General features: G+C 43.2%; 1 protein-coding gene across 2 annotated transcripts in view; it reads right to left on the reverse strand.

Moving 5' to 3' along the window:
- Positions 1-4,903: 4,903 nt before the first annotated feature.
- The window catches only part of PROSER1 (proline and serine rich 1), a 41,474-nt gene continuing 33,391 nt past the window's right edge, over positions 4,904-12,986 (reverse strand). For both annotated transcript variants that reach the window (XM_075851748.1, XM_075851747.1), the window contains 3 exons: positions 10,772-12,392; positions 9,002-9,128; positions 4,904-8,316 (listed from right to left, as the gene is read on the reverse strand). In XM_075851748.1, the coding sequence (XP_075707863.1) occupies positions 8,194-8,316; positions 9,002-9,128; positions 10,772-12,392 (1,871 nt within the window). In that variant the 3' untranslated portion in view covers positions 4,904-8,193. The remainder of the gene's footprint in view (positions 8,317-9,001; positions 9,129-10,771; positions 12,393-12,986) is intronic.

Raw genomic sequence — 12,986 nt, forward strand, 5'->3', positions numbered from 1 at the left:
TATTCTAGGATATGTCATCACTTTACGATCGGTGGGAGTCTGACTGCCGGGATCCCCACCAATCCTGAGCTTGAAGGGGCCACAGCACTGATTTAGCGCTGCATCCCCATCTCAAATATTCCATGAATAGCAGCACTAATGGCCACCGACTGTGCGGGGAACTGCAGCACAGCCCCCTTTCACTTGGTGGCCACGGCCAAGGGGCACGTAAAAAGGGGCATTGCGCTAAAGCAGCACTAGTCTCTTAAATCTAGGGATCTTTGGTGGTCCCGGCCGTCAGACCCCCATCGATCGCAAAATGATGACAAATGTTAGTGATATGCCATTACTTTGTGTCATAAGAATACCCCTGTAATAGAGGTTTTCCTACCGTTAGAAGTGATGGTCTATTGCTAGGATATGCCTAGATGTCCTTGTTGGTGGAGGTATCTATAGGGTATTGTCAATAGGAAAATGAGAGACACCAGACCCAACAACGCAGACGAGCTGAAGGCCACTATCATACAACCTGGGCTTCCATAACACCTCAGCAGTGCCACAGGCTGATCGCCTCCATGCCATGCCGCATTGATAACACCTCAGCAGTGCCACAGGCTGATCGCCTCCATGCCACGCCGCATTGATAACACCTCAGCAGTGCCACAGGCTGATCATCTCCATGCCACGCCGCATTGATAACACCTCAGCAGTGCCACAGGCTGATCGCCCCCATGCCACGCCGCATTGATAACACCTCAGCAGTGCCACAGGCTGATCGCCCCCATGCCACGCCGCATTGATAACACCTCAGCAGTGCCACAGGCTGATCGCCTCCATGCCACGCCGCATTAACACCTCAGCAGTGCCACAGGCTGATCATCTCCATGCCACGCCGCATTGATAACACCTCAGCAGTGCCACAGGCTGATCGCCCCCATGCCATGCCGCATTGATAACACCTCAGCAGTGCCACAGGCTGATCGCCTCCATGCCACACCGCATTGATGCAGTAATTCATGCAAAAGGAAACCCGGCCAAGTATTGAGTGCATATACTGTACATAGTTCTTAGTAGGCCAACATTTCGGTATTAAAAAGAATTTTTGAAATTAGGCTTATATAATATTCTCATTTTCTGAGACACTAAATTTTTTTTTTCGTTAACGGTTACCATAATCATCAACATTACAAGAAAAAAATGCTGGAAATGGATCCCTCTGTGTGTAATGAATCTATAGAATATAGGAGTTTCACTTTTTGAATTGAATTACTGAAATAAATTAACTTTTGGATGATATTCTAATTCATTGAGAAGGACTAGTATATATGTTGGGGCAACATGGGCTCTGTGAATAGGACTAATGTTGGAATAATGATAAACAATTGATTCACTGCCTCTAGATGATTTATGAAATAACTGCCAGTCTCTGAGATGTTGTCATGTTGTTAATAAAGTAAAAGTTATAAAAAACAACACACACGGAGACAGTGAGAAGAATGTTAGGCTATGTTCACACAGAGTTTTTTTGCAGGCACAAAATTCTGCCTCAAAATTCCATCTGGAATTTGATCTACCTGCACACCGTTTGCCGCATTTTTCACTACATTTTCGCCCGCGGCCATTGAGAGGCACGGACAAAAAACACAGCGAAATACGCTTTCTCTGCCTCCCATTGATGTCAATGGGTGGTCAGAGACGTAAACGCCCGAAGATAGGGCATGTCGCTTCTTTTTCCAGTGAGATGTTTTTTACGCTCGTGGGAAAAAATGCCTCCGCCTCCCATTGAAATCAATGGGAGGCATTTTCAACGTTTTTTTGGTGCATTTTCCGACGCAAAAAAACGTGTAAAAAAAACTCTGTGTGAACTGACCCTAAGGGCTTCTCATACACAGACACTGACTGACATGATGATGAGATGTTGCTGTAGGTAGAAATACTTTATAACTTCTGCTCCTCGATAATCTATTATTAACCTGTTCTATACCTGGACAGTGTTACCTGAATGCCGGTGGTCACATGACTGTCCATTCAGTTATCCTTTGGGTGCTTTTTTTATGGACAAATCTGTGGGCTATACCATTTTTTTATTTTTTAGAGACAAATGATATGAGAAAGGTATGTGAGCAGAATCTTAAATACAAGTATATTAGAAATCTGTATTATTTCCTATTCTATAAATAACTGAATAGAAAAAATAAAAAATGGACAACCCCTTTAACTAACTTAAACTGGTGCAGTTCCCTGTACAGAGCTGGACGGGATCCTGTACAGAAAAGCTGCGGAAGGGGGAAACTGCCCCTTAGTTCTTGCCATGGACCCCCAACGATCATGAATTAATGACATATCCTAGCAATATGCCAGCACTCTTGAAGGTGAAGTAACCTATTAATCTGGTACATTCACAATTGCGGTCATTGATTCCTATTAAATATTCTAGGCTCATATTAACTGCCAGGAAAAGGATCTGCAGTTCGGAGTCGCCTCCGATCCCGGCCGTTTAAGCGTGATGGCAGGTCCACAGCTCTTGCTATTACATTTCTTTTTGGCTTATTCCGTATATCTGGACAATCCCTGTTCTAAATGAGGACCTGCTGACAATTAGCTGATCACAGCACGTGAAACCCTTGCCAAACAGCTGTTATCGCAGACTAATGTGGCATGACAACGCCCATTTAAATGAATGGGCGACCAAGTAATACTTGGTCATGCTGAGTCCTTCAAAGTAGGAGTGGCTCGTTGCAGCGGCTCTCAACTGTGATTAATAGAGGCATAGTCACGAGAAAGGGGACTGTCCTCTAGGGCATCTATATACCCCTTGGACAACATTTTTGAGATATGCCTAACTTTTATAAGAATGACCAGGAAAGCTAGCTATACACATCCGATATTTAACTGGTGAATCCTGCTAATTTCAAAAGTTTCTGCACACATAGATATGTGTAAGAGTACCGCCTAGCAGTCAGTCAAACTCAATTTAACCCATATGTTTCTATCTGCCCTGGAGATAAGTGGTGCCAGTGGCGTACCTGACTGTCCTTAGTGAAATGACATGCGAATTCAGCTAATCCCATATCATCATAAGACAAGCCCCATCCATATGCCCTATGAGGGGAGAAAGCCGCTAACAAGTATGACATGGTCAGTCGCTGCTGGGGAACTGTATGTCCAAATGCGGCTTGTAACGTCCAATGGGGTTGTGGATCCACTGGGCTACTACGCTGTAACGGAGTAGCTGCTGGCCAGACAGGTGTAGGACCATCTCTGGTAGATGGTACCTTGGTGGCAGCTGGATTCAGTCAGATTGCAGGTAACGGATACAAGCTGGTGCTGGGTTACTGGAAGCGGCCACAGGATATTGACTGGTCACGGACACAGGATACCGACTGGTCGCAGACACAGGACTGGTTATGGACCCAGAATACAGGGCTGGTCACGAACACAGGATACGGAACATACAACGTTGCTCAGGCACTTTGGAGATGGTGAAGGTGGCTTAAGTAGTCCTGGGAAGCAGAAGGGGTGGTTGGGTTACTTTTGAATTTCGCACACACTGTCCCTTTAAGAGGCGGCCAGAGCGTGCGCACGCACTAATAACCCATCGACCATGAGCCATAGATGACAGAGGAACGTCGGAGGCCTCGGCCGCCAAGCAAGGTATGAGAAGCAGTGGCGGGGACCACTGTCAGGAAAGACCTGTTAGCGACACCTATATCTTAATGTATGGCCAGCAGTTTAACGTAGCTGTCACGAATAGTGAAAGTTTTATTAGGGCCTGGCTTTCCGTTCCGGGGGTCCGTCTGAGGTTTCCGTCGGGTGAACCCCGCAACGGAAAGTCAAACTGAAACCACACCTTCCGTTTCAGTCACCATTAATATCAATGGTGACGGAAACATTGCTAATGGTTTCCATTAGTCACTATTCCGGCAGGTTTCCGTTTTTCCAACGTACTCAATAGTGCAGTCGACTGCGTTATTGATTCCGTCATTAAAACGGAAACCTGCTGGAATGGTGACGAACAGAAACCATTAGCAATGTTTCCGTTACCATTGATATTAACGGTGACTGAAACGGAAGCTGTGGTTTCAAGTTTGACTTTCCGTTGCGGGGTTCACCCGACGGAAACCTCAGACGGAACCCCGGAACGAAAAGCCAACGCTGATGTGAACAGGCCCTAATCTGTAATAATAGGTGCAAACATCTGATAAAGACAAGCCATAGTAGATACACAGGACACAACTACATGTTTGAAAAGGTTTTACATTTATTAACCATGATGTGTTAGACAGAAATATTTTACACAAAGCATTTAAAAATAGATCATTCATTTCATAACATCGGAAAATTCCCAAGCACATTAGTACGACAGCCAGATGGTGGTCAGCACAGTACAGTATATAGACAACTGTACGTATATATGCACCATGTTATGTGAACACCGCTTATTCCAGTAACAAGACATACAGGAAAAACTAGGTCAGTTAAAAACTTGAATTTTCAGAATTGATTTAGCTCCTCATTTACTGGCAGACGACGTTCAATAAGGTTTCTCCAGGACAGAACAACGTTGCATTCATCTTATTTCATTATATGCATTTCCCAACATGATTCATTCTGATTTTAAAACAATTTCATGAAAAGGATTTTACAATTAATTATTAAAAAATTCTCGTAGAATTGCACTATTAAAACACTAGAATTTCATATAAAAATTGCATGTTTTATCCGGATTTGATAGCGGTTTCTTTCCAGACTGTGACCTCCTTTGAAATGAATAGAAAATCTAAGAGTTTGAGATTGCATTGCTAAGGCTCTGTTCACATAACATTTGAGCACTGTGTTTTGACGTATTCATAGGGCACCACTCACCCGACGGAGACCAAAAGAGTGTCCTCTTGGCCTCGGTCAGGCTGATATAAAAAAAAAATTTCTGTATAGAAAAGCATAGTTAACTACACTTTCCTAAGCTGAGGCATCCCGCAAAAAGACGCATACTGTACGAAATACTGTTTTTTAGTTTTGCTTTAATACGGGAGTCTACGGGTGTCATCATATGCCACCGTATGCCTATACAGTACCATATGTCAAAAGGTATATGTCGGGCAATACTCCCAACATTTACATCCGATGGAAAGCTCAGACATAATGTAAATAGAGCCCAACACCCAAGGTGGATTTAGGCGGTCACAAAACTCCTACAGCAGTGTAGTCGTTTCTTCCCTTGTGTACTAATCAAAATATGCAGATGGCACAGGTATGGGAGGAACACACAAGACTAACAGACATGGAAAAAAGGGAAGGAGGATGATGTGGATAAGAAGAGGTGTCTGTGTATACTTGTATGCAAGGTGGGTAACCGACTCGTCAAGTAAAATACATTGAGGTGTATTTTTTGGATAATTCATCATAGCAGGACATGTATTTTACTAGTAAAGTATGGCTTCTAATGACCTGGGAGCACCTAGGATAAAAAGCCAAGGTCCGAAGATTTGGATGTCGAAACTTTTGGCATCTGTGTGATACGAAGCCTGAATATGATCGTATGCATGAGCCCTTACTGCTATGACACACAGCCTGCATAGTAGCATGAGTAAAAAAAAGATAGTCTGTGCCCCTTAGGGAGGTTGCCTCACCACAGAAAACCCATTTTAATCGGGCTACCGACAACTCTGTCGTCTTGCAAGACATTTCCCTCTGCAGCGGTGGCCACTACAAGGAAAATGTAGTATTATATGGTGGCCATTCAGATGCTCATTAGTGGCTCTCCGTTCTTGCAAAAAGAGGGGGGTGCAGAGCGTGTGACCCAATCTATGACATACATATGCTCTAATACAGCATATGGATAGGGGTTGTCATGATGGGACAACTCTTTAAAGTTAGCCCCTACACACTGGCCATTACCTGGCATACTTCATGATTATATTAAGTGTCCTACTGTAACAGATTATCTTTAATCAGCCCTAATACTACATTTATCCAAGGGTGATCATTGCATCCATGTATCAATTACTATTAAATGGCAACGTTTTAGAATGGTGGCACCACACTAGTGTAATAAATTAGTCTACATCACTACTATACCATTATATTAAGTTTGAGGTCAAGATTAAAACTCCTTAATAAAAATGTAAAAGCTGCAATATACCAATCCTGGGAATAGTGTGATTCTCATATCAAGAACGCTGGACCCTATGGTCCTTCAGGCAACTAATGATAAACGTTAAAGGATCATTTCGTATAAAAGGTAACTGTTTGCCGGAAGTTTCAGTCAGCTACTATATAAGAAAAATGGTGAAAACTGCTCTTGTATTCATCCTCTAGAGTGTATATAGACACAAGTTGCAGTTTCTCATTACTTCGTGGGCTCACAGCCCTCTATACCCAAGTTTCCCATGTTCATGGATCCATTTGTATGGGCTTTGTGGAGTTCTGGTTACCCTATAGTGAACAAAATAGAACACAGATCCACTACATATTTAGGACATGCTGCGTTTCTTTAAACTACATCCTGACATAACCCCAGTGTTTTCCCCATATCATACAATTGATAATACTGTATCTTCCATTGTAAAACTAGGGCAAAAGATATTGCAGAATTACATTGGATATTGTCAAATACTTAATATATGAACACAAGAAAACACATGCCATTTTTACCCCTTCACATATAAGATAAGTCTTTCCTTTAAAAGGTCTTTGTCAAATCTGCAAAATATAGTTCACATTCACATCGTATCATTATTTGTAGTTTGCTTTTCTGTATATGGCTCTGGCGCTCTCTCAGGGTGATTAGTGGGCAGACAGAATTTGGCAAACCACCCTTCGTACTTTACATGACCGTGAGAGTCCTTCAAGAGTGACAAATTACCAATACATGCACCCAACGGTTGCCTTATACATGATCTGGCAATGACCACCACCCAGCTGGATAACAAACGCAATACTATGTACAAAAAAACCAAAAGATGATACATTAGTACAAATAGTCGGAAGTCCGCATTACAGTTCCTAGTAATTAATCAAATGTTCCTTTCATTAGAACGGTCCATTATCTCATCTATCATCGCAATAGTGTCACATGGAAACCAAACTGATAAATCACCTACCACCTAATACGTTAAATTAGTGGCGATTGCGTTATTAACCTGTATCATAAACCTCGATCCCACCAATGCCTGGCTTCTAATGTCCAAGCAGGTTATTAGTTACTATACTTGCTGTAGAAGAGTGAAAGTTAACCTGTCACAAGGACAGAAGACGGTTCAACTAGCGGGTACAATTGTGAATTGGCAACTTTATATAAAATGATACCTCTCGTTGCCACTACTTGCCAAGAGATCGAGGAGGGGTAGAGAAGCTGCATTATATAGACAAAATGCAAATGGTGGAGTTCTCAAGACAAATCCGCATCCAAATCCACATGTAAAACATGCAGTTTATGCGGCGGATTTGCTGCGGCTAAACTTGGGACTTAAAAATATGCCGCATGTGAATCCAACCTAAACCTTGCTATAGATATGAGGCTGTTGTCAGCAGGATCTGCAAACAATGTAATGTCAATAGTGACTGACACAACATCTGCCCAATTTCTGCCAACAGGGGTCAGATAAGTCGGCTTTCAATTTGTCCAAAGATTTGTCTGGCGCCCTCTTATTTCTGCTCCCCCTAATCAACTTATATGCCCATTCAGCTAATGTAATTTGATAGCAGACAATTCTCATGTCTATGGCCGGCTTTAGTGTTGACCAGATATAAGGCGGTCGGCCATAGTGACATAGTCTATCCTATGTCAGCGGGGTGTGATCTATACGGTGCAAAATGTCCAACAATCCTATGAGGATATTTCTAAACTGATCTCCCAAAAAAATAACCAACACTGAATATATACCGACCGGTTTTAAAAACTAGGACTAAACCTGTAACATTTCTGTGAAATTTTGTAAAAATCATTAGGAGGTAAATTACATGCATTATTAAAACTCACCAAAAAGGTGTGAGGTATACTACATTTCATGAACTAAAATATAAAAATGACTAGAAAAAAATGTAAAAATAAATTAGACCCCTAGACTAATATTGTCATGATATCTGTGCCAGGTAATATCTACCCATTACAATACAAAACCCTTAGAGACAAGTCTTATTTAAAAGTAAAAATTCCAGAACCTAACAGGACTCTAAAAACAGTGACAAGTCGAGGACTGGAAGAATTTCCCATTATTGCCAGCCGCGCTGGGGCAATCCCGGTTGAAGCGGAAATGGTGTACCAGGACCGGTGGGAAAACCGGCAAAGGCATCTGCCTGCGCTGAAAATCCTTCCAGGGCAGAAGCTGAATGTGCCTGTTGAAAAAAAAAACCAATTCAATGAGAAACTTAAATGTAATAAAAACACACACTCAAAAAAAAAAAAGCATAGCCTGATGGGAATTATATTGAGGGCAGAACGAGATGAGGTTCGCTGGGTCAAGTATGGGCATGTGTCATTACAGAGAAGGGAGGCAAAGCTGCCAGTCCTTAACCAGATCACATCATCTGCTGCTATTTACAAGAGCTAGTTTGAGACAATATCTCAATTTTCAAGAGCCCCTGAGTGGTCCTCTTCTGCCAAGTTGCCCTTAGTTTAATCAGTTTATGGGAAAGCTGGGTGACCACCAGCATAGTATTTAGACCGGGCATTGTCACCCATGTTTCCGGCACTCTTAAATAACAAATATACCTAGTTGTGGAGTGAAATTGGAACAGGTGATATATTATTTAGCGGAGAAGATTTTTACATTCAGCCCTCCGGGAAAGCTGGGTGACACCCCCCATGGGAGTTAGCTTTCTCAAAAATAGATACAAAAAAAACAGCAACATAGACAGGAAAGCACTGGCATCACAACTGATGTATCCTATGCCAAAACCGCTCCCGTAGGAAAGCATGAGATCAGTACTGGCATCAGTTTCCTTCTGACGTTTTTGTTCCACGGAAACAAAACTGTATCGTCAGACAAAGGGGGCCTAAGAAATATACCCAGAAACGTACCTGTAATAACGCGGATTGTGCCACAGCTGCTGCCGCTGCGCTCTGCTGGAGTCCCTGCAATGACTGAGAGGGACTCTGGGGAAATCCAGGAAGACCAGAGAGAGAAAGAAGAGGAAAAGCTGCAGGCCTGTGGGGAAAAAACCAAATCATGAGTTATTAAACAACAATACTTAAACATTATTTCAATGGGGAAGGAGACAAGTCCTGCCAGACACCTCCGACAGCAGCTTACCTCTCAGCAGAATACAGGAATGTGTATATTGAAATCCAAAATACCCCTTTCACTTGCATAGGATGCGCAATGTAAGCGCCTAAAGGCCCTATTACACCGGCCAATTTTGGTCGATGCAACAAGTGCTGATCAACGAGACAGCTCCTGGATTAAGGAGCTACGTATGGGGACGAGCGGTTGTTACTCCGATCGCTTGTCCCCATACATTATTATTATGTCGGCAGCACATCTCCCTGTTTAACTTTTTTTAAACTATACGATCAGCAGATGAACGAGCGTTTGCTCGTTCATCTGCTGATCGCTGCCCTGACATTCTATGAACGCTTGTCTGCCATATAATTGCCCAGTGTAAAAGGGCCTTAAGTTGTGTGACCGTGGCCTTACATGATAAGAAACTTCCAGCAAAGATAAAATTGAGTTACTCTTCCCTCCCCCGCACCACTGCCCAAAATACAAGATTGTGCAAGGAAGTAAATATGTTTTTTGTCAAGACAAGGCTTCACTTTGTTATTTGCACATACAAACATTCATTTCATGTGTAAAAAAAATCCGGGTGGAGAACATTTCCTGTAACTATGAATGGCATTTTAGTCTTTGAAGTTGACATTAGGGCTGGCCAATTACTCGCAAAAAATAAAATATCGAAATTCAGCACAATTAATCGACGTCATCTTGCATATTTGGTTTTATCAATTATTTTCTCCTGGTTTAAACTGTATCTGCATCTTCAGGACGCAGATACAGTCTAATCCAATGGGAGAGCAGGGCACCGTAAGATCCCTGCTCTATCTATCACTATGCTTTGCTGGACACGAGGCAGTGACGTCATCGCTCCTGTCTGTGCCGAGCTGCACAGACCAGAGGAGCAGAGGGATCTCTTCCACTCGTCATTGGAATGGGGGTAGGGGAGTATGTATATCATTATTTTTATCAGGCACTATTGGGGGCAGTTGTGGGGGCATTATACAGCGTGGAGGCAGCTATGGAAGACTTTATACTCTGAAGTGCAGCTACGGGGGCATTAGACTGAGTGGAGGGCAGTTATGTGGGGCATTATACGGTGTGGAGGACAGTTATGAGGGTATTATACTGTGTGGAGGGCAGCTATGGGGGCATTATACTGCGTGGGGGCAGCTATGGGGAATTATACTTTTGTAGGGCAACTAGGGGTATTATACTGTGGGGAGACAGTTAACGGCCCATTAAAATGTGTGGGGGCAGCTGTGGGGCAATATACTGCGTTGGGAGCATTCTGGGGGAAATATACTGTGTGGGGGGGCAGTGTCAGGAGGTATACTATATACAATAGTATACAGCAGGCTCAGGGGATAAATATTATATCAATGGCGTAGCATGCAGATAGGGGGTGTGGTATATAAAAAGGGGTGTGGGCTAAATAATCGCTCAGTAATCGAGGTTACATGTTCAATTAATCATGATTTTGATTTAGGTCATAATTGCCCAGCACTAGTTGACATCAATCAAATGAAATATTAAATAACACAAAACCAATATAATAAAAATATATTATTACTAACCCAGCTTGTGCCACAAGGGCAGAGTTAAAGTTGGAACTGAAGGCAGATGCAAATCCTGGTAGAACAGACGCTGGAGATGGAACAGTTGCTGGCACTGGAGGAACTGCTGACAATGTAGAGGGAGGCTGGAGTCCAGGGAAGGATGGAAGAGCAGGTAGAGCGGAGTTGACTACTGGTGTGCTAGACACTGAGAAACCAGGAAAAGATGGATTTGAGGAGACCAAAGGTCCCTGTGGTACAGGAAACAGTGAAGTGACTGCGGTGGATAGGTTCAATGGAAATTGAGAGACGGCTGCTGCGGCAGATGCAGAAAGCCCGGGGAACACCGCTGACGTTAAAGGTGGGGCTGCAGAAGCTACAGTACTGGAAGATGTCAGCATGGAACATGGAGTAAGGACTGGGCTTCCTGCAAATGGAGATCCATTGGACAATGAAGTGAAAGCGGGAAAAACTGGAGGAATTCCTGCAGAGGAACCTAAAGCTAATGAAGATAGGTTTGGGTTGCCTATGTTTCCATTGATTGAGGAAAGCCCTGACAATCCTGGATTCAATGAATTAGACAGGCCTGGTCCTGATGAAAAAACATGACCTAAGCCTGGAGGCAACCCTAGAGAACCATGAGAAGGCGTTGCTGAACGTGATGGACCCTTGAAAGCAGAAGGTGATGGACTAGCTGGTTCAGTTTTAACCAAGATGTTAGTGGCTGATGGAGAAGATGAAAGATTTTGTTCAGAGATGGAAGTGGATGTATTCTGGGCTTGTGGAACTATGGATGCACAACTAAGAGGAGACGGGGTGGCCAACAAAGGTTGCCCTGGTATTGATGCAGATGTAGAAATGGGATTTGATAATGCAGGTGAAGAGGAGCCTGAAAACATAGATGATCCTGGAGTGCCGGTTCTCTGAGGTGTAGGTGTTGAACATGGAGGAGTGTAAGATTTGTTTAATGCAGAGACAGATTCTGCATTTGGAAGACTTGATAATGACAACAGTCCAGATGCAGGCACTGAAGACATTGAAGGTGAATTTATTAAACATGGATCATTCGAAGCTAAAAATCCTTTTAAAACAGACAGCAAAGGATTGCCTATTTGTCCTGCAGCTCCAGCAATATCAGACAGAGTTGGACTAGCCATACCCTGGAAAGCAGGATTTAAGGGCAGTGGGAGACCAGCAAATATGGATGGCATCATGGCATTGCTTACAGTGGTTGTAGAAGATGTGGCTGAAAATGGAAGTCCTGGGAGTGACAAAGATGACATTGCATTACTGGGTCCATAGAGTGTGGAGGAAATTGGTTGTGTTAGAATGGATGTAGATGAAAGACCAGAGAATACTGTAGGGATTGATGTTGGAGGTGTGCTAGGGGACATTGGAGCACTTTTAATTACTGTTGGAGTGGGTGTAGATGGTTTAGGAGATGCCATTGAAGATGAACCCTGCCCTGAAAATGCTGTTAGATGAGTAGGTATGTTCATTCCTGAATGTGGAGTTGTAGGAGTGGATGGGGGGTTTATTGTTTTAGTAGGAGAAGCTGGGGCAGGTGTTACAGAAGGTGTTGGGGGAGCAGAAGAATTGTTTCCATGTGGAGAAGCAAGCAGGTTCCCTGGAGCAGCAGCAGCTACAAAAAAAGAAAAGAAAATTAATTTAGTAAAACAACACATAGTATGAAGCCAATGCAATATATAGGGCACGATGATCTATGAACTATTGTACAAAACAACCCTAGCAAAGCACTAGTACCCATTACACTGCAAACAGCATACATCAGATAACAGACCTTGCAAACACATCAGCCCATTGGGGACTGTAACTTAAAAGGGTAACTAAACTTTCAAAACACTTTTGACATGTCATAGTGAGACCCCCACCGATCACTAAAACGAGCGGCAGAAGCACTCGTGTGAGCGATGTGCTGCTTCTGTTGTTTTTCTCAGAAAGCTGAGTGAGAGGTGTACGGGCTCATAAACCTTCTATTGAGCCCGTACACCACTTGCTCGGCTTCCCAAGAAAAGCAGATAAGAATTGAAACAGCACAGCGCTCACCTGAGCGCTTCTGCCGCTTAGCTTTAGCGATCGGTGGGGGTCTCAGTGCTTGGACCCCCATCGATCAAAAACTCCTCACATGTCACTATAAGGTTTTTTTGAACGTTTAGTTACCCTTTAGCAGATCAGCCAAAATAGCAGGACAGGGCAATTTCATGAACCTCAGGCA

This window comes from Rhinoderma darwinii, chromosome 2, assembly GCF_050947455.1.
Source record: "Rhinoderma darwinii isolate aRhiDar2 chromosome 2, aRhiDar2.hap1, whole genome shotgun sequence".
NCBI lineage: Eukaryota > Metazoa > Chordata > Amphibia > Anura > Rhinodermatidae > Rhinoderma > Rhinoderma darwinii.